Genomic DNA, 23,527 nt, shown 5'->3' on the forward strand with positions numbered 1-23,527 from the left:
TTTCATATATTTCGCATGAATAGTTTTTAAGTTTTTCATGGTATTCATAACTTTTAGATGATCACAATGAGTTAAAGATTAGTAGATAGTCAAAATATAGGCTACACTTTAATGACATAAGTATATTTTTCAGGAAAATAATTATATAGAATATACTTTAATTTGGAAAAAAAAGTATGCATTTTATGGAACCATAAAATGTTTGATAAAATCTGATACTATGTACGTTTCTAATTAGTTTTTATAAATAATCTGTTCAATTTGATTTATTTTGATGTCATAGATATTAGGATTCCCTATATAGTAGTTTAAATAAGGAAAACTTTAATAAGCAAAATTTTAGTTGCTTAAAAGTGCTAAATATTAGGGGAATAATTAAATGACTATATTATCTAGTGTAATCTCTATTTTTAAAGGGTAAAAAAGGCGAACGACATTTTGCTAAGGGACTTCGTGCTTTTAGTATAGTATATAGATATAGATTTTGTCTAATATTAAATATCTAAATGGGCTTTCTAACAGGTAAAATTCAAGGACATCGACATTAATTTTAATCTATAAATTCATAATATATGCTTGTAAATTAACTTTGATCATATACGTGTAATCATAAATAAGTTTCATGTATATTTTCACCTTATTTTATCATATTATAATCATAATAATTTGCTGTAAAATCGCGTAAGGGGTAAGTATAAAATTCTGTTTCTTAACAGTTGCCTTTGAAGGGGAACTCCGAAAAGGAGAGGAGAAAACTGAAGACCAACAACTTTTCAGCTTTCATTGTATCACTGTCGAGTCAAACTTTTTCCTCTTAAAATCCAACATGATATCTTCAGATAATCGCTGGATCGTAATCTTTTACAAAAGCATAGGTTATTAATTAGTGCCATAATACACATCATTACCTATATATGGCATTATTTACTTAAACTAATGACTTAGAGCCAATTAAACAATGTCCTAAATTACTAGAAATGCTACTTGACTGCGAAGGTTGACCACGTGTCCATCCTATGACTCATTAGCGCGTCCCTTTTCATATATTCTAATGCGCCATTATCCCTAATCGGAATCCCCAGAAGCTTCGATCTCTTCTGCTTAAAATATTAAGCTAGAGCTATTAGTACTTAATTATGTTTAAAGTATACGGCCGAGGCTTACGCACATCAACATCTGTTACATAAACATTGGTCAATAAGCCATTTTCAAGGGGACATGCCAACAACCAAGCACTAAGTTCAAAATTTTCACGGCTTAATCCGACGTCATTATTTCATGATTAAGACTTTAATTTTTATGAGGTCACAAAGATTTTATTTTATTAACAATCAGATCATCAAAAAAATAACTATAAATAATCATCTATAATAAGTATGATTAGTAACCTGAAAATGAAAGCAAATTAAATGACCTATTACAACATGTTAAAATACGTATTTTTTACACTATCAGTAAATGTACGTTAAATCTCTTGATTAACCATAGGATTAAGCATGCGTTTAAATTCTGTTACGGAATTGCTAGTGCTAAATCTAAATATTTGTTAAGGAATATTTGTCTTTACCTTTGTTGGTATATGGTTCCTAATAAGATTTCCAAGGCACACTTGGTTTATAGTAATTGGTTAAGGATCAAGTCGGGTGCAACATAGGATAACACATGGCAGATATTATGAGGTGGGAAGGAATGATTTCGTAATAAAGAAGCAGAAACTGAGTTACTTTAACGTTAGTGAGATCAGATTAATGCATTAAAAAGGACGTTACAAGGTGATGAGGCCTGAGGGTATATATATGGTAGACGAGCCTATGATAAATTCTGTCATACAAAAAGGAGACAACATATTTACTTAGTAATCAAGAAGATTTAGTGAAAGGTACTCAGCAATTATATTCATTAAACAAACCATGGTTGGAATGATGGGTTGGGGAGCAAACTCAGATCAACAAGGATGGAGGAAAGGACCGTGGACTCCTGAAGAGGATAAGCTGCTCTCTGAGTACGTTAACTTGCATGGTGAGGGAAGATGGAGTTCTGTATCTCGTTGTGCAGGTATGAATTAAGCATAAATTATGAGGCGTACGCAAGAAATTAATGATACTTCTTTATCTTTTGAGATGTTGTTTCTAGCAAAATGTTTTTCTTTCTTTTTTCTTCAAGATTTTACCTCTGGCTATGTAGAGACAAACTTAGAGCTAGCGCTCAGAGCAAGTTCGACTAAACTCATTATTTTCAGGGCATAGGCCAATGATATATATTTGAAAAGTACAATAATATCAAGTTTTGAATCCATAGTTACGAAGGAACTCGGAATCTTGAATCTATTTAGTATAAATATTGAATCCGTCTCAGAATTTAGGATTTGGTTTTAAGTTTTTTAAATATTTATTTTGAAAATTTAGTTGTTGTTGAAGCAGGATTGAATAGGACTGGGAAGAGTTGCAGGCTAAGGTGGGTGAACTACTTGAGGCCTGGACTTAAAAGAGGTCACATAACACCTCAGGAGGAAGGCATTATTATTGAATTGCATGCCTTGTGGGGCAACAAGTAAATTCTTCCCTCTCAATTTCTAGGTCATTCCTTCTTTAAATTGGTCTTTAATTTATCGCTCTTGATTATTTACTTGCTATTCTAATGTGTAGATGGTCAACTATAGCACGTTACTTGCCAGGAAGGACAGACAATGAAATAAAAAATTACTGGAGGACACATTTCAAAAAGAAACAAAAAGCTTCTGCAAAACAAGACAGCAAGAGAAAAATTCAAAGGCAAAGAAACCAACAGCAACAAAATTGCACCATAGCTAACAAGTTTTCACCTAAAGCAGAAGAAGCCATCATGCAAAAGAGCGATGAAAAAATTGATAACGAAGACCAAGACGCGGTAACGTTCACAAATTATCATCAGAGTATGGATCCGATTGTGGACTTGGCACCAGTGATGACTTCTTCAGACATATCGTATGCATGGACGGACACTATTCCGATGGATGGATTATGGGGAGGATTATGGAACTTAGATGTAGATGACAAATGCAAGGTGGCCATCCAAAATGAACCTACTACTGCTAATTATTCTTACTCAACTGATTATGCAGTCAACTTATATAATGGAGGTTTTATTTTCTGAGAAATTAAATAGTGGTGCTAATGGAATTAACTAGTCAGATTTTGTTATTTCTACTATGTCATTTGAAGAAGGGAAAATAGATCTGATATTGTGTATGATGATTTGTACTTAACGTGATTATTTTGATGAATATCCAAAATAAAGATGGATATGGTTTAATTACAAAAATTGATGATGCTTGTCTCTTAATTCTCTGTGGTCCAAGTCCAATATTTAAATGTAGGTGAATGAGCTAATGAATTAGAATACAGACGAATCCAGGCTTTGATAAATGGGGAGGAAAAGAGAAAGGGAGAAATTCTAATGAGTACTGTACATGAAGCCCACTCATATTTAGTTCAAAGGAAGTGGTCATTATTGTGATGAAACCATTACAGAGAATCATATATAGGGGAATTGTTTCTCTTTATATAGATTATCAATGTCCATGAGCAATTATATACGTAACGATATATATAACTGAGTTATGTTTCAACTCTCTCGTTTCATAAAAAGGGGGTATATATATGTTAGCAGCTAATTATTTCCGAGCAAATTTTTTTAGCACAACAGTAGTCAAATAGTCGTAATCACTACTATTTCAACTCAATATATATTTGCCAATAGAAGGTCAAGATTCCTGGCATGCACGATCGATTAAAAATGTTCCTACCATTACAAGAGGAATTATAATGGTTGACGAAATGCAATATATAACGTAAAATTTTAAAAATCTTAAAATAAGTAATGTATAACACCAGTTTGTTATATACGCAGTATTATAGTAAAGTATGAAGCTCATTTTATATATAGTTCTTTGTGTGTCATGGGGATTTTGGAGGAAAACAAATTAAGAACTATATATGTACTACTAGGGGTATACATGGACTGGGTTGGTTCGGTTTTTATTAAAACCGAACCAAACCAACTATATCAGGTTGGATTGGTTCGGTTTTGTCGGTTTTTTCGGGTTTTTCGATTTTTTTTTAATATGAATATTTTTTCAATCTCACTTTATTAAATTTTTTATAAGTAAATGTATTTAGTAAAAATTTAAAAAATTGACGAACATATGATCTTTTGAAATATTTTTATGGGAGAATATTGTTAATAACGCATGATAGTTACTTTTTAATCGCCCGACACAGTAACGTACGCAGAATTTTTCGTAAGCGGTGTCACTATTTTAAGAAGAGAGCAAATAAATAAATTATTGTAGCAATATCATATTTAAAAAAGTAATAAAATTCGAATCATATTAATAATATACAATGCAAGTATATCATTGAACTCCTTATGATGAGCTTTCACTTTTTGAAATGTATTCAAATTAACATTAGAAATAATACTAAATTTTGTAAAAATATTTTTATTGAAGGCATTAAAAATTCATTATTTATTTGATTTCGTAAATCATTCTTAACTTCATAACGGATAAAAGAGATGAACAAGAAAGAAAAAAGTTCAGCAACTTATTGAAATGGATGAAAAGAAGCATAGCATTCTCACATCTATATTATTATAAAAATACGAATAATTTATGCTAAATGTTGAACGACTAAAATATCCCTCACATATTAATTGATTTTTATGCCCTTAAATATTTATATAATTTAAGGATATAATAGTAAATTAGCTAATGATGAAATTCTTTTTCGATTTAAACTACACATGCCCTACAAAATTGGTCCTACTTCGATTAGAAAGGCACATCCATAATTTTCTTTTATAATTTTCTTTTAAAAGAAAATTGTTGTTCCAATTACAAACAACTATGCAATTGGGTGAGACTAGCATAATTACGTTGTGTTCGAGTTATACTTGGAAAAAGGGATAGTTAAATATTTTTATACCATTAAAATATTTGTAGTCTTTAGCACTCTATCTAATAGTAATTAGGATTTCAAATCAACAAATTTCTTAATTTTGAATTGGTAAATCACTACTACCGCAGATATTGTCAAGTTTGTAAAGGACTCTAACCTAAAGATCAATGTCCATCATGAAAAGTTGAATATCACCATATGTAATTATTTGATTTCGAGAGATGCTTTTGAAGTATTCGATATATTGTATCAATAATACTCTTCATGGCACTCTAAGTATCTTCGAATGCCCTAATTTCACCGTCAGCTTAACGCAAATTCAGCTTTTCTTTTTATTTTTGCTATAAACTTTTTAATTTCGTACTATCACAAAATAGAATATTTTGTGGTGAAAGATAGAAACTTTAACTGTCTGCCTTCTGTAGTTAAAAGATAAAATAGTCAAAGATAGAAACCTCACTTTGCATAAGTCACACATTATATTAATTCTTAATTATTGACATATTGCATCGTGCTTGTATGCAGATAAAGATACAAATTTGCAGTGATCTATTTATTATTGCTTCTTTCAACCTTCTCTTAAAGTGTGGGAAGTTAGAACCTTGAAAAGGGAGCTGTATCGGTTGCTTACTATTCAAAAGGTTTTTTTGTCTTTTAAATATAATTTTATAATGGATAAAATTGCTCGGTCTCTTATTCTTCAAGAATATTTTATGCATGAAAATACAATACGATATACAGATAAAATTGTAATAGTTAAAAATTTTCTATTGTTAAGTTTAATGGAATTCTAATCCCAATCAAGTTTTAGTTTTTCAGATTTTATGCCCTACTTATTCTTGATCTAAAGTGACAACAATTCTATATGGACAAATTTTTTATTTGAACCACGTATTACCAATAATTAACGGTGGCATTGCTTATACAGCTCTAAAACTATTAGTTTGCCACTGAGAATAGGGGCTGGCGAATAAGCTTTATTGAAGTCTTTGGGTCATTACTTTTGTTCGAAATGAACATGAAGAGCAAGCTATTTGCATTTGTGAGATTTTTTTAAGCGAGCAAAAGCCAACAATGCTATCAAGTACTTTGACAAATTCTGTATCCATAGTACTCAAATTACTTTTGAAGTATGTTGTTTCTGTTATTGTTTTTGTCGGTTACATTTTAGGTTATTTTTCGGGGCAATATTAAAATAAAATAATTCTTAAAATATTTGTTTGTGTTGTGAGTCAATTGTTACAAATTACAGATAGTGAATAATAGTGTACCCTAAGATTCCTCTTTTGTATACTTACAAAAGCCTGTACATATTTCTCTATATTTGTTATATACCATCACCTTAATCTTTCTTTTATAAGATCTTACATCTCGAATAGCATAGATAACATGTTTGGGGACATGAGGCATCACGTACGGGTTAATTTGTTTGTTTTATTTAATGTTGACAACGCGCAGAGACCAGTAAAAATACAAAAGGCGCAAAACTTATAAAGCATGGAAATGAAGCTACGGAGATTCGAGCCTTGGTTTTTCCTAGAAAAAACAACACGCTTGACCAAGAGAGCTACCTAGCTCTTTTATTCCAAGTGGTGTCACTGTATTATATTTATTCGTGTTTTATTTTTGTATTTTAATTATATATACTTAATTTTCCGACAAAGCGGTATCACGTAACACCGTTTGATCTAAAGTAAATTCGCCCCCCGATAATAATTTTTTGTTGATCTATACTTTCAAGGTTAAACGAATTTAATAATTAAAAATAAAAATTAATATGATACCTAATTAATGATATGTTCTATTTAATTTTATATTATCGAAATACCACTTCAAATTCAAAAAAGATATAAGAATTTAATAAATCTTGACATATGAACATGGAAGAACAAAGAGATTGACGCATTTCCGTAATACTTGATAAGAAAGTGATCATATAACCCATTATTTAAGGTTAATAAAAATAAAATATTTCATATTCTATTAAATATTACATCCCATAAGAGGATCTCAAATATTTCTAGAATTTTTGTAAAGAAAATTTTATATAAAGTCTTAAAAGTATATATAAAAATTATATATTTATATGTCGGTTTGGTTCGGGTTTTTTTATTCAATACCAAACCAAATCAAACCAAACCTAGTCGGATTTTTTAATCGATTTAGTTTGACTTTTCGATTTGCTGCGATTTTTCGGTTCGGTTTGTACACCCCTATATACTACTATAAAACTACTACAAACTCGTAATATCATTACTACTTAATATAATATATAGTACTACTCTTTTGACAACAATAAAAGAACTAGTATATGCAAGCTCTTCATTCTTTTTTATATATGGGAGGGAGGTAAGACATAACGACTCTTTTTTCTTCGAGTATTTTTACCTTTTAGATGTCTTTCTCAATATTATTTGGTTTTCTAGATTTCACTTAGATTTTTTACTCTTTTTTGTTTGTTTGTTATAGCAGTTTTGTGCAATAGAAACCAGTACAAGCACCAAGGATTTTTATTTGAAGAAGAACTAACACGTGTACATCATTGATATGGAATTTAAATGGAGACTCAGGTCCCGAGCTCTCGAGATTATAATCTGAGTGCCATTTGGTTAATTTGGAGATGAGAGATCATATGGTTGTTCCTAATTTATGATGACTAATCAAAATCTTTTAACAGAAAAAATGGCATCACTTTCCTAGAAAGCTCATCAATCAAATCCGAAAACAGAGATGACCGAATATATATATATATATAAACAACGATTTTGAACTGAAAACATTTTATACGCTCAGTAATTCTGTGTAACTTTAACACGAACAAGACTGAAATTTCGAATTATAAACGACATGATAGTGTGGTGATTTTTCTCTTCTAAAAAAATGAAGCACTGCCTCAATTGTAAGATGGGTCTGGATTTTGTGGATTCGAGTGATTTTGACTATGACTACATCGTGTGCTAATAGCAAACCTTTTCCTGTCCATTTTCCATATCAAATCTAATTATGCCAGTCGTGGATAAAGTTATAGGTTCATTGAACAAACTAAGAGATATGTGGATGAGTATGCTTTTTGTTAATTGGTTACCAGAATGAGCCAAAGCTACATGCTCACTTAGGGTGTGTTTGGGTACGACGAAAAATGTTTTCTTAGAAAATGTTTTCATGGAAAATAAGTGGTTTATTACTTATTTTCTCTTATTTGGTTGGTGAGTGGAAAATTTTTTCCTAAAAATATCTTCTAGTATTTGGTTAGAGAGTAGAAAATATTTTTTTATACTACTCTTCTCACCTTCCCCCAAGTCCCTATGTTTCCTTGCTTCCCCCCTCCCCCCAAATAGCCAACATTTTCATGACTCTATTTTCTTTAAAAATTTAAATATTCTTCTAAATATTCACACAAACCCAAAACGTTAAAATTTGTGCTCCATAACTAAAAAGAAAATACTCTTTTGTTTAGTTGAAAAAGAAAGTATTCTTTCTACAACATAAAGATAAAGTACTCATTTTATTTAAATAAAAGAAAATATTTTTTTACATCATAAAAAAAAAAAATGAAATGAAAGAAAATAATTTTTCTACATGAAAAGAAAGAATTTTTTTGTTAAAATGAAAAAAATATTTTTTAATATCATGAAAAAAAATATTCATTTGTTGAAATGAAAAAAAATCTATCTATAACATGAAAAGAAAGTACTATTAATGATATTTTTATTTAGGGTGGGGTGGGACGAGGGTTGGGGTGGGTAGATTGGTGGGGATGGGAAGGCGGGGGTTCGTGGGGATGGGGAATAGGGTGGGGAATGTTGAGAAGGAGTTTTGAAAAATATTTTCCCTTCTCTTGATAGAGAAAGCATTTCCTTCAATTGGAGAAAAGTGAGTTCATGAGGAAAATGTTTTTAAAACATTTAAGCCAACCAAACAAGGAAAAATTGAAAAATATTTTCCGAAAAATATTTTCCGAAAAATATTTTCCTTCATACCAAACACACCCTTAATCTAAAATATTTTATCTTGGGGTCTCCTGTTAAAAAGGTGATTAGCAAGATTAAAAAGTCGATGCATCCGTAATTTATGACTATTGTCCTCAAATTTATGAGCTATCTGGATTGCCAATCAATCCTTGATAAATTTATTAATTGTGATATTGAATGCTCAGTGTGTATTTTAAGGACTAAAATCACCATCTTCTTAAAAGAATAGTTCAAAATTTGAGGTCAACACATTTAGTATTATGTATAAATTTAAACATTGACTTTGATCTTTAAATAAAATCGATATGTTAAAAAGTTATATAAGAAGTATTATTATTTAAATATAATATTCTAAAAGCCGTAATGACAGAAAAAGTGAAATTACTCTAAGCACCTGTATCATGTGACTTAGTTGTGATTTGTACGAATACAACTCGTATATTTCAAAACCAAACGAAAATCCAACAAATATAAAATTTACCAATATACTTCAAAAATAAACATAAAACTGTCCTTTATAATGAACTTAAGCAAATATTGTACCGATAAATCTTATCCTCGTTTTTTAAAGAGCAATGGTGAAAACCTAAGTTGCTTGGACACGGGTGCGGACGTCCGATAGGGGTGCGGATCTAAAGGTCGGATCCTTCGAAATTTAAATTCTAAGATTCGGGGATACGGATCCTAGCATGAATACGGGTACGAGAATCCGGATAAAAATAATTTAAAAAGAAAAAATATAAAATTATTTCTAAATTATGAGAAATTTTGTAGAATACTTACGTATAGTTTGTAAGTGTGAATTTCTTCTTTATTCTCAAGTTATAGATAAGTAAAGGGTTGATTTCCTAGATAAGATATGTTATTTTCTTCAAATTTACTCTAGTTTTGGTCCTGATTTCGAGAATCGAATTGTATTGTCAAATTTTTCCATCCGTCCTGGTCAAAGTACCCAATATTGTTTGATCAGATTCGGTACGGATCTCATATCCACACCTACACTAATGTCGTGTCGATATGTGTACGACACCTAAACTGCTGTGTCAGAGCAACTTAGGTGAAAGCGGAAGAGTATTTTTATAATTGTGGTGGTAAAGAAAGTGTCAACATTATCATTTAGTTAAGCATATCTTTTTGAGCTCCTATCACACTATCAGCCTATCACATGCATCATTCCTATCATAGAGGTCGTTGTTATGAAATATAACCCAAAGTAGCAATATGGAACAAGGAAATAAAAGCAATTTAGTAAAACATGAACAAGAAATTGAGATAGAGAGAAGGAAGAGATTTTCTTCTTCAATTATGTGTATTTTCCTATCTATTACAAGGCTTTTATATAGGCATAAAAAGTGAAGAAATTATGTCAATGAATATGTCATTAAACATTTGACATGAAGATCATGGAGTAAGAGTAGACATCCACCATAATATGATATTTATCATCACACTCTCCCTTGGATGTCCATAAATAATGTGTCTCGTTAAAACCTTATTAGGAAAAAACCCTATGGGAAAAAAAAATCCTAATGAAGGAAAAAGAGTACACATATTTAGAAATACTCCTTTTGGTTGCCTCGTTAAAAACCTTCAAAGGAAAACCCGGTGGGACAAAACCTTGTAAGGGGAAAAGAGTACACCGGTATTAACTCCCCCGGATGAGAGCATCAGTTCACATCCTTCAGCCTTCGCATCCCAATCTTGTACACCGGTTTCTTGAAGGTTGACGTCAGTAGAGGATTTGGTGAACAAATCAACCATATTATCACTTGAACGAATCTGTTGCACATTGATATCACCATTCTTTTGAAGATCATGTGTGAAAAATAACTTTGGTGAAATGTGTTTTGTCTTATCTCCTTTTATGAATCATCCCTTCAATTGGGCTATGCATGCTGCATTGTCTTCATACAAAATTATGGGTAGTTTGTCACACTTCAAACCACATTTGTCTCGGATAAGATATATTATAGACCTCAACCAAATACATTCTCGATTGCTTCATGAATAGAAATTATCTCAGCATGATTAGAAGAAGTAGCCATGATTGATTGCTTAGTCGATCGCCAAGATATGACAGTGCCTTCACATGTAAACACATAGCATGTTTGAGATCAAGCCTTGTATGTGTCAGATAAATACTCTACATCGGCATAACCAACAAGATCGGGATTGCAATCATTGCCATAAAATAAGCCCACATTGGTAGTCCCTTTTAGATAACACAAAATGTGTTTGATTTCACTCCAATGTCTCCTTGTAGGAGCAGAACTATATCTTGTTAAGACATTAACTGAAAATATTATGTCACGCCTTTTAGTGTTAGCAAGATACATTAGTCCATCAATTGCAATAAGATATGGTACTTCAGGACCAACAAGTTATTCATTATTTTCATGAGGTCAGAATGGATCTTTATTTATATCGAGTGATGTCACAATCATCAGGGTACTAAATGGATGTGCTTTATCCATATAAAATTGCTTTAAAATTTTTTCAGTGTATGCTGATTGATTGATAAAAATTTCATCTTTCATATACTCAATTTGTAGACCAAGACAAAATTTTGTCTTTCCAAGATCTTTCATTTCAAATGCTTTCTTTAAACAGTTTACTGCTTTAGGAAGCTGCCTGGGAGTTGTAATCATATTTGAATCAACAACATACACAAAGATTATAACAAATTCAAATCCAGATTTTTTTTATAAAGATACAAGGACAAATTGAATTATTCTTGTACCCTTCTTTCAATAGGTACTCATACAGGCGATTATACCACATGCGCCTTGATTGTTTCAATCCGTATAAGGATTTTTGAAACTTTATTTAATAAAATTTCTTGGAAACATTAATATGCCTCAGAACAATTTTAATCTTTCAATGATTTCCATTATATGCATATCAAGTTTTCATGTATTGCCAGATTAAAACCTGAAATAATTATATCCACCATAAGAGAACATGTCTCTATATAATCAATGTGAGGATATTTACTAATTTTCTTGTGTCACAAGTCGTTTTTATGTCTATCGACATGAACTTTTTGCACAAGAACACATTTATACCTCCATTGGCTTTATACTTTCAGGTGTTGGGACTATTCGCCCAACTTCACATTTTTTGAAGTGAAGTCAATTTTCATTGCGTATTTTTCATTTGGCCAATCATTTATCTGTCCAAATTTCATGATAGATTTGAGCTCAATATCCTCGTCAATATTAATAATATTGAGCGCTACATTATGTTAACAATATCGTCGACGATCATTTTATATCGGTTCAATTATTACACAATAAAGACATAACTTATTGAGATCTCTTTATCTCATTATTTTCAGGTACCTGAGCCTCTCACATGAGGTCTTACGAAGTGTTATGTCGTGGTGCTCCTCTAGAGCACTTGCCCCCTTATTATGATGTAACGACCCGACCGGTCGCTTTGAGCTTTTGCATTTTCGCCCGCCAGTTCTCGGGCATGACTTGCCCCGTGTGGTGTATTATAACTTATATAAATCGTTGGTGTTGGGTTTCAGGTTAATCAGAATGAATTTGGAAGAACAAGTTTCAGTTGAAAGCTTAAAATCTGAAAGGTTTGACCAAAATTTGACTTATGTGTATTTGATCTCGGATGAGAATTTTTATGATTTGGTTAGCTCCGTTAGGTGATTTGGTACATAGGAGCGTGATCGGAATGCATTTTAGAAGTCCGTGGAAGATTTAGGCTTGGATTGGCGAAATTGAGATTTCGACGATTTTCGGTTGATAGGTGAGATTTTGATATAAAGGTCGGAATGAAATTTCGAGAGTTGCAGTAGCTTCGTTGTATCATTTGGGATGTGTGTACAAAATTTTAAGTCATTCAAACGAGATTTGATAGACTTTTTGAGCAAAAGCATAATTTAAGAGTTCTTGGAGTTCTTGGAGTTCTTAGGCTTGAATCCTATGTTAAATTGGTGATTTGATGTTGTTGTGAGCGTTCCGAAGTTTTGAGCAAGTTTGAACGATGTCATGGGATGTGTTGGTACAATTGGTTTAAAGTTCCGGGTAGGTTCCGGGATGTTTTAGTGCGAAAATCATAGTCGTGCTATGCGGACCGCACAAAAATAAGTGCGCCCGCGGTGAGTGCTATGCGGACCGCACAAAAGCGGCCGCGGCCGCGGTAGGTGGCGCGCGGACCGCACAAAAGCGGCCGCGGCCGCGGTGAAGAACCTTCTCGCTGGTCCAACTTCGGAAGCTCATATCTTTTGATCTACAAGGAATTTTGAGGTGATTCAAAAACGAAAGTTGTAGTCCTTTGTGTCTAGTGTCCAAAAATGTAAAGATATCACAATTTGGACATCTTTAGAGAAAGGTATTGCCAAAATACTAAAGCTTGTCACTGTAGAGGAAGGCATGTGCGACCGCGGTTGTTTTTGCGCGGACCGCACTGGCTTGTGCAGCCCGCGGTCGATTTGGTGCGGCCCGCGGAGGCTGACATCTGAGGGTTACTTTATAAATACGAGGTTTTGGGTTTTATTTGATATTTTGACCTAGAGAGCTCGGATTTTGGCGATTTTTCAAATGTTTTTCAAGAAATTCATCAGGTAAGTGATTCTAACTCAGATTTTGGCTAGAGTACATGAATCTATCATTGAATTCATCATTTAATTCATGATTTAGGATGGAATTTGGGAAGAAATTGTAAGATCTTTCAAAAATGTAAAATGATGATTTGAAGGACCAAATGGTATCGGAATTGGATAATTTTCATATTGTTAGACTCGTGAAAGTATAAGGATTCTAGTTTTGTGAATTTTGTCAAATACCGAGATGTGGGCCCGGGGTCAGGTTTGACCAATTTCGGGAATTTTGTGGTAATTGACTATTTTCGAGTGGGCTTTATTCCCTTAGCACATTTTGATGGTTTTGTACTGATTTCGGCTAGATTTGGAGCATTCAAAGTCCGATTCGAGGGGCAAAGGCGTCACGAGCTAGAGGATTAGCCAGTTCGAGGTGAGTAATGATTGTAAATGATGTCCTGAGGGTTTGAAACCCCCGATTTGCATATCGTAGTGCTATATTGAGGTGAGACACGCATTGGATGATGAGCGCGAGGTCTTTTACTACTGGGGATTGTGACTTGGTCCATCCCGATTGATGATTTTACCACATATTTGATTGAAACTTATTTGTTATCATCATGATTTTGGGCTGATTGCCATACTTGGGCTTCGTGCCAATTATTTGAATCCTTCGAGAAATTTTATCACTATTTTCTCACTGTTTTGACTTATATTTAAACTCAGTCCTGTTGATAATTATTGTTTTACAAACTCAGCCGCTTTTATGCAGATTTGAAAACTCAAATGATATTTCTAAATGATATTTTGGGCTGAGAACTACTGTTTTACAAATGCCCGAGGGGCTTATGATGATTTCCGGACTGGCCGAGGGCCATATGTGAGGATATGCTGAGTGGTATGAGGCCTAGGGCCTGAGATACTATTTATGCCACGCGGTGGTTTGAGTGATGTGAGGCCGAGTGATATGAGGCCGAGGGCCTAAGATACTTTATATGCCACGCGGTGGCTTGAGTGATGTGAGGATATGCTAAGTGATGATGCTACGAGGTGGCTTGATATAGCGCTTGGGCCGTAAGAGGTCCCTCCGGAGTCTGCACACCCATAGTGAGCGCGGGTACCCATTGTTCTGAGTGATTGATACTATGCTCGAGGGGCTGATATAAGTGATTGTGAGGTAACCCGAGAGGCTGATACTATTCTGAGAGTGAGCCCGATGGGCTGTTACTGATCTGATATTGAGCCCAAGGGGCTGTTACTGTTCTGATATTGAGCCCAAGGGGCTGGCACTATTCTGATATTGAGCCCGAGGGGCTGGTTCTGTTGATATTATGCCCGAAGGGCGGTTTGTTGTACATGTTTTGCCCGAGGGGCTGTTTATATTTCTATCATTTTTGTTACTCACTTGTAAACTACTTGCTTTACTTTTTGGAAAAAGGGATTTTCACTTGATTTCTCACTATTTTACTGTTTAAAGTGATTTTACTACTTCAGTGTGGAATGCCTTGTGTTTTTGCATGATTTCTTGCCTTCAGTCTTTATTTATTATTATTACTCACTGAGTCAGAGTACTCACATTACTCCATGCACCTTGTGTGCAGATTCAGGTATGTTTTGGCTGATCGAAGGCAGAGTTATCAGAGTTTAGCAAGGTAGTTATCGGCGTTCACAACACTGCTTTTCTCTCTCCTCATTTAATTAGTCTATATTTGTACACTCCAGGCTTTCAGTTGTATTTATACCCTAGTAGATGCTCGTGACTTGTGACACCCCAGTTAGGGCTGTGTCGGGCTGGATTTCCGCATTTCTTATTCATACTTTCCGCTATTTGGTACTATTAAACCATGTTTATAATATATTTGTGTTAAATTACTATTTTAAAGGACGAGTTGGGTTAGACTAGTTAGCCTTGTCTTCATGAGAGGTGCCATCATGATCAGGATCGGGATTTGGGTCGTGACAAGTTGGTATCAGAGCCTAGGTTACATAGGTCTCACGAGTCATGAGCAGGTTTAGTAGAGTCTCGCGGATCGGTACAAAGACGTCTGTATTTATCCTCGAGAGGCTGCAGAACCTTTAGAAAAACTTCACATTCTTGAATTCTTATCATGCGTTCTTGATTCAGCTTGAAAAATAACTCTTGAAATTCCTTCCACGCGTTCATATGCGCGCATGAGCGCTCAGTATCAGATGTACATCGATGGCTTGTGATTCCCTGATTGATGGGCGAGATGTGATCTCTATGTGTTGATGTTGGGCCAGTTTGGAGGACTTGAGGCCGGATTTTTGCCTATTACTTGAGCACCGAGGTGCTGATTGTGTGAGCAATTATTTTTGAACTTATATGTTCGGTAGTGTCCCTATTAGTGAGAGTGATGGCTGGATAACTATGTGATGAGTATGTTAGTACTGTGAGATGTATCCATCTTGATTTGAGGTATAGCCCCGAGTTATGGGTGTGCAAAGAGTCTTTTCAGGTGTCCTAGTTGGGAGTGAAGTAAATTTCATGTTGTGGTATGAGTTCAGACTCAGGAAGACTAAGTGACTGCATAATGGTTATGACGGTGGAAGGTATACATAAATGTTAGTTTAAGGCGAAGAAGGTGGGTTATCTCCTGCGAAGTATTCTGATGTTGTATGATCCTTATGTGTCTGTTAGATTTGCGAGTGAAGGATATGTGTTCAACTTAAATTGGGTTGCTTAGTGAGTGGGTGTAACTGTTGCGAGAGTGGAATGCGAGATTTGCAGAAGAGTTAAAATTCTAGATGATCTGTGCTTTTACAATCTTATAAAAGATTTGAGTTTAATCTCATTATGGTATCATGGCATCAATAGAGTATAATCATTATGAGTTATTGAACATGTGTTGATATATGGCTTCGAGCCAAGTGGGGGAGTCCGCTATTGAATAGTTGATTGCACGGTTATGTGCTTTAATGGTTCCAGTTCGAGACGTATTTGTAAATCAGTTGTGGATCGAGTAAAGGAAATTTCAATAAAGGCTATGTTATGATTTATGGGTGTACGAGAATCGAGGAATGACTTGAGTTGTGGTTGGTAACGAATGCTCGGTGCATAGAGCAGGAAATTGCTTGGTTATATTGGAATGAGGTCACATTCTGCAGTGTCGGAGTGCAAATGAAGCACAGGTTGTTCGGTTCGTTTAATCAATCTAACTGCGGTTTGAGTAGAGTGGATGCCTCTAGAGAATAGTCCTATGGTGTTCAAAATTTTACGTGCAATAAATGGAGGTTTTCAAGTTGTACTTATGGATAGAAACTGAGTTTTCCTTGGAAGATGTCGAGACTTGTGGTGTTTTCCATATTAATTGTGGGATTCTATGTATCAGTATTAGGAGGTAACGGATTTAGATCCGCAGGAAGTTCTTCAGAGTGAAGTATTTCGAATGTGGTGCTTTTGGGAATATTTAAGAGAGTATTTAGCGACTTATGAGTCTTAAACAGTATGGTTTTATGCTTGGGTCTCGTGTGGTGAGCCTGGGTTGAGGAATTTTGGTGCTACAGTAAGAGAGAATATCAAGATGAATCAGAAGGAAATTTAGATAGATGGGGTAGCTTGACAGTAGACCGAATCGGTGTGGTAAGGATATGATTAATTCCTGGTATGTGTTCGAGGTAATAAGTTCTTTTAGGTATTTTGCGGCGATGCTTTTAGGTTTTGATGGCTTGCTTAGCTTGATTGAGTTAGAAGGATTCAGTCATGACAGGTCTGATTTGTGCAAAGGGAACTCGGAGAGTTCTTGATGGTTTTACCGTGGTTTGGAGATGTATATTTTCTATGGGCATGCGTAGCATGAGATGTATAGTGATTTTCTTCTAGATGGGACCAATGGAAAGTTCTTGACTAGTTGAGTACGTATTGTGGCTCGGAAGGGATATGAATTTCTCGCGGTTATCCTAGAGTGGTACGGTTTATATGGTATGTTGGGTAAGACTGAAATTTGCATGTGTAAGGTCACGGTTCAGATTTGAATGGAAGGTCATAAATTCTTAGGCAGCGCGGGCAGTTTCAGATAATTAGAGAAATGAACTTCAGATGATTTGAGAAGGGATCTCCAGATGATTAAGGAAATGGTAATGCTAATTGAGGTGATTTGACGAGGGTATATGTTCCAGAAAGAGTCAATGTGATTGAGTTGATGGTACTTCGGTAGTATTGCAGCACTTCTCGTCAGGTTAACTACTAATTTCGGGTTTGCTTGGAAATACCCGAAGAATCTTAGAGTATCTCCCATGGGGTGATTGGGTACTAGAGGTGAGTTATATATGAGAGTGTCGGAATTGGGATCAGATATGGTAATTCATGTATTTTATGGACTTGGAGACTAGGAGTTCTCAAATACATGTTAGCTTGTGGTTGTGGATGGAAAAATGTGGGTAAGTTAGTCAGATATTAGTATGTACTATGATTCAGTCATTGTGGACCTTTGAAGGATTATTTATCTGTTGTGTGTAACTGAAGTTGATGTATGGTCCATTGGTAGACCTATATGGGATATGTGCCCGGCATCGGGACAGTTTTGTTGACTTTGAGTTGTTGTTGACGAAGAATGTGTTGCTTCGGTTGTTTTGAGCTATTAGCAATTAGGGGGATCTATGTGTTACCTTTAAGTGAGAAAGGATGTAATGACCCGACCGGTCTCTTTGAGCTTTTGCATTTTCGCCCGCCAGTTCTTAGGCATGACTTGCCCCGTGTGGTGTATTATGACTTATGTAAATCGTTGGTGTTGGGTTTCAGGTTAATCAGAATGAATTTGGAAGAACAGTCTCAGTTGAAAGCTTAAATTTTGAAAGGTTTGACCAAAATTTGATTTATGAGTATTTGATCTCGGATGGGAATTTTTATGATTTGGTTAGCTCCGTTAGGTGATTTGGGACTTAGGAGCGTGATCGGAATGCATTTTGAAAGTCCGTGGAAGGTTTAGGCTTGGATTGGCGAAAATGAGATTTCGGCGATTTCCGGTTGATAAATGAGATTTTGATATAAAGGTTGGAATGAAATTCCGAGAGTTGCAGTAGCTTCGTTGTATCATTTGGATGTGTGTGCAAAATTTCAGGTCATTCGGACGAGATTTGATAGACTTTTTGAGTGAAAGCATAATTTAAGAGTTCTTGGAGTTCATTGGCTTGAATCTTATGTTAAATTGGTGATTTGATGTTGTTGTGAGCGTTCCAAAGTTTTGAGCAAGTTTGAGCGATGTCATGGGATGTGTTGGTACAATTGGTTTGAAATTCCGAGAGTTCCGGGTAGGTTCCGGGATGTTTTAGTGCGAAAATCATAGTCATAGCAGGTTCAGAAGGGTTGCAGGCCCCGGAACTCATCCACGCGGTCCGCACAAAAATAAGTGTTCCCGCAGTGAGTGTTATGCGGACCGCACAAAAGTGGCCGCGGCTGCGGCCGCGGTAGGTGTCGCGCAGACCGCACAAAAGCGGTCGCGGTCGCGGTGAAGAACCTTCCCGTTGGTCCAACTTCGGAAGCTCATATGTTTTGATTTACAAGGAATTTTGAGGTGATTCAAAAACAAAAGTTGTATCCCTTCGTGTCTAGTTTTCTGAAATCTAAAGATATCACAATTTGGACATTTGTAGCGAAAGTTATAGCCAAAATACTAAAGCTTGTCACTGCAGAGGAAGGCCTGTGCGGTCGCGGTTGTTTTTGCAAGGACCGCACTGGCTTGTGCAGACCGCGGTCGATTTGATGCGGCCCACGGAGGTTGACATCTGAGGGGTACTCTATAAATACGAGGTTTTGGGTTTTATTTGATATTTTGACCTAGAGAGCTCGGATTTTGGCAATTTTTCGGAGGTTTTTCAAGAAATTCATCGGGTAAGTGATTCTAACTCAGTTTTTTGGCTAGAGTACATGAATCTATCATTGAATTCATCATTTAATTCGTGATTTGGGATGGAATTTTGGAAGAAATTGTAAAATCTTTAAAAAAAGTAAAATGATGATTTGAAGAACCAAATGGTATCGGAATTGGATAATTTTCATATGGTTAGACTCGTGAAAGTATAAGGATTCTAGTTTTGTGAATTTTGTCAAATTCCGAGTTGTGGGCCCAGGGATCGGGTTTGACCAATTTTGGGAATTTTGTGGTAATTGATTATTTTCGAGTGGGCTTTGTTCCTTTAGCACATTTTGATGGTTTTGTACTGATTTCGGCTAGATTTGGAGCATTCGGAGGACGATTCGAGGGGCAAAGGCGTTGCGAGCTAGAGGATTAGCCGGTTTGAGGTGAGTAATGATTGTAAATGATGTCTTGAGGGTTTGAAACCCCGAATTTGCACATCGTAGTGCTATATTGAGGTGAGACACGCGATGGATGATGAACGCGGGGTCTTTTACTACTGGGGATTGTGACTTGGTCCATCCCGATTGATGATTTTACCGCATATTTCATTGAAACTTATTTGTTATCATCATAATTTTAGGCTGATTGCCATACTTGGGCTTCGTGACGATTATTTGAATCCTTCGGGAATTTTTATCACTATTTCCTCACTATTTTGACTTATATTTAAACTCAGTCCTGTTGATAATTATTGTTTTACAAACTCAGCCGCTTTTATGTAGATTTGAAAACTCTAATGATATTTCTAAATGATATTTTGGGCTGAGAACTACTGTTTTACAAATGCCTGAGGGGTTTATGATGATTTCCGGACTGAGTGAGGCTGAGGGCCATATGTGAGGATATGCTGAGTGGTATGAGGCCAAGGGCCTGAGATACTATTTATGCCACACGGTGGCTTGAGTGATGTGAGGCCGAGTGATATGAGTCCGAGGGCCTGAGATACTTCATATGCCACGTGGTGGCTTGAGTGATGTGAGGGTATGCTGAGTGATGATGCCACGATGTGGATTGATATAGCGCTTGGTCCGTAAGGAGCCCCTCCGGAGTCTGCACACCCACAGTGAGTGCGGGTACCCATTGTTCTGAGTGATTGATACTATGCTCGAGGGGCTGATATGAGTGATTGTGAGGTAGCCCGAGGGGCTGATACTATTCTGAGAGTGAGCCCGAGGGGTTGTTACTAATCTGATAGTGAGCCTGGGGGGCTGTTACTGTTCTGAGAGTGAGCCCGAGGGGCTGTTACTGTTTAGATATTGAGCCCGAGGGGCTGGCACTATTCTGATATTGAGCTCGAGGGGCTGGTTCTGTTAATATTATGCCCGAGGGGCGGTTTGTTGTACATGTTTTGCCCGAGGGACTGTTTACATTTCTATCATTTTTGTTACTTACTTGTAAACTACTTGCTTTACTTTTTGGAAAAAGGGATTTTCACTTGATTTCTCACTGCTTTACTGTTTAAAGTGATTTTACTGCTTCAGTATGGAATGCCTTGTATTTTTGCGTGATTTCTTGCCTTCAGTCTTTATTTATTATTATTACTCACTGAGTCGAGTACTCACATTACTCCCTGCACCTTGTGTGCAGATTCAGGTATGTTTTGGCTGATCGGAGGCAGAGTCATCAGAGTTTAGCAAAGTTGCTGTCGGCGTTCGCTGCACTGCTTTTCTCTCTCCTCATTTAATTAGTCTATATTTGTACACTCTTGGCTTTCAGTTGTATTTATACCCTAGTAGATGCTCGTGACTTGTGATACCCTGGTTAGGGCTGTGTCGGGCTGGATTTCCGCATTTCTTATTGATACTTTCCGCTATTTGGTACTATTAAACCATGTTTATACTATATTTGTGTTAAATTACTATTTTAAAGGACGAGCTGGGTTAGACTGGCTGACCTTGTCTTCACGAGAGGCGCCATCACGATCAGAGTCGGGATTTGGGTCGTGACATATGACCATCTTGAACATTTGCCCCTCTCCTTCTTCAAGGAGTTTTATCTTTGGAACTGATTGGTCTGTTACGCTTCATGCGTGCCATAGACTCTATCCCTCATGGACTTTATTCTATTTGAAGCATTAACAGCTGAAATATGACATTTAGCTTTGGGTCAGCAAAATGCGTCTGGCAATAATTTATAAATTAATTATCATTTGAACTTCAAGTTCATATTTTCTTGTACGAGTATCTATATGTATTCATAATAATTCATTTCACGTATCACTTTTTCAGCTATCCATTTTCTCCCCCTAATGTTGGGATCACCACATTTCCCAACCTTCTTTGGGAACCCATCTTTGTGCATTATGGTGGCATAATTAAATCATATAGCACATTCATATTTCTATATAGAAATTATTTGGTTCCTGACTCTGAACAGATTGTGATAGGGAGAAATTTTCATAACTTGGCTAGATGCGTACAAGTGCTGGTGTATATTAAATAATACATCTCATACCAAATTTTATTTTTGGGAGTTTTGTTCTCATAACCAATGATTTAGCTATAATTGGAGGCATACAATTTACGCTAAACCAACTTGGATTTAAACCAGTATTATCAAGATAAATCATCATAATTTATATTCTGAAACTGTACTCTAATAATTTGAGCAAGCAATCTTGCAAAAGTCAAATTGCAAGTTGATAACAAATGCACATGTAACCATAAAATAGATGCATCTATTAAAATCATATAATAGTAAACGGTCCACATGGCAGGTGACTGGGCCCATATATTTATCACCTTTTATTCGTTCCAGAAATCAAGGGATTCAATCCCAACCTTAACTGGTATATCATGGGAATAAGCAGCACAAGAGAATTCTTGAAGAATCTTCTATTCTTCAATATATGTTAATGTAATTCTTAATTAATTTTTTGCATCATAATTGAACTGGGATGGTCAACCGGTCATGCCAACTAATATTTATTTTAGTAAACCTCTAGTTTACTCGTGACATATAATTCCAGCATCATGCTTATATCTGTGTAGTACAAATAGAAAGAAAACCGGGTAATCTTTCATATTTACCCGATATGATTATAGAAATATGAAGATATTCAATCTTCCTTTCATTTACAGTCTCAATATGCCAATCACTTTGACTTATACATTTGAAATTCAAAAAGTTTCTTTTGAGACTTTACAATATCAATGTCATGAATAATTTTATTCATCCGGATAGTAACAAATTAGTTTTTCCGGAGCTCTTAACAACTTTTGTACTATAAGATCTTTTATCATACCATTCATATGGTAAATGTCTCCTTCACTGAGAAAATTATATCATAATAAATTGTCATGGTCAAAATTATCATAAGCAAAATCATTTCTTGCTTTAATTTTGCCTTTAATAATTTTTCTATAAGGCATGCCAAAATATTTTGGTGTATCACATGTACGAGACCAATGACATATTCATGTAACCACACAATAATATTTATTCTCTTTATTTCACTCAAACCTCCCTTAAAGGTGAGTTATGTGCTATTCATCCAATCATGCCTTGCATGTCTTTATTCATTACTTTTATCATATATTACCACATTCACCTTTAGGAATGAGTCAGCATTCTCAATGCTTATCACAAGTCACATTCACTTCAAGGAATGGATCATAATGAGCGACGTGCTTCATACCAATTTGATGGTAAACATTGCCTTCACATTTTGAAGGACTATTTTGAGAACTATTATTGTTCTCCTTTTATAATTATTGTGATGATTATTATTATTTGGAATGCTCACGTTCATTGTTCAACCACTTGTCTTTATTTAGACTTATTATGCACTGCTACCACATTCACTTCAAGAATAGAGCTAATCAACTGGGACAATCTTCATGCCTTTTCATGAAAAATATATTATTTTCTTTAGTCATCATTATATCATCAATATGGTGCATTGGGACTCAAACCCAATGTCTTATCAATATAAAGGCATGTTAGGCCATAATAAATTGGGACTCAAACCCAACTCTTATCATTATGGAGCATTAGGACTTGATCCCGATGTCTTACCCTCAATCAATAGCATAATAGGCTAAACAATATTGAGATTCATTCTCAAGCCTTAATTTTAATCACAATAAAGTTGTACACAACTAATTTGCAACTTAACAAATCAAATTTGTTTTCTTAAATAAGTGTACAAATCTGAAATCAGCGTAAAGCTTTATCAATTAATTG

The 23,527-nt window shown here is 35.2% G+C and overlaps 1 protein-coding gene across 1 annotated transcript; it reads left to right on the forward strand.

Annotated features, from left to right (window-relative positions):
- Positions 1 to 1,851: 1,851 nt before the first annotated feature.
- On the forward strand, positions 1,852 to 3,132 carry LOC104248102 (MYB-like transcription factor EOBII). The gene is made up of 3 exons (XM_009804291.2): positions 1,852 to 2,055; positions 2,421 to 2,550; positions 2,646 to 3,132. The coding sequence occupies exons 1-3, from the start codon at positions 1,911 to 1,913 to the stop codon at positions 3,130 to 3,132; spliced, it is 762 nt and encodes a 253-aa protein (XP_009802593.1). The 5' UTR covers positions 1,852 to 1,910.
- The last annotated feature ends 20,395 nt before the right edge of the window (positions 3,133 to 23,527 follow it).

This window comes from Nicotiana sylvestris, chromosome 2 (genome assembly GCF_000393655.2).
Source record: "Nicotiana sylvestris chromosome 2, ASM39365v2, whole genome shotgun sequence".
Taxonomy (NCBI): domain Eukaryota; kingdom Viridiplantae; phylum Streptophyta; class Magnoliopsida; order Solanales; family Solanaceae; genus Nicotiana; species Nicotiana sylvestris.

What these genes read in the sequence shown, in the direction of transcription:
- LOC104248102 (XM_009804291.2), top strand. Translation starts at nt 1,911, where the DNA reads ATGGTTGGAATGATGGGTTGGGGAGCAAACTCAGATCAACAAGGATGG. An exon ending in TTCTGTATCTCGTTGTGCAG is followed by an intron (nt 2,056 to 2,420) that starts GTATGAATTAAG and finishes TTGTTGAAGCAG; the next exon opens with GATTGAATAGGACTGGGAAG. An exon ending in CATGCCTTGTGGGGCAACAA is followed by an intron (nt 2,551 to 2,645) that starts GTAAATTCTTCC and finishes TCTAATGTGTAG; the next exon opens with ATGGTCAACTATAGCACGTT.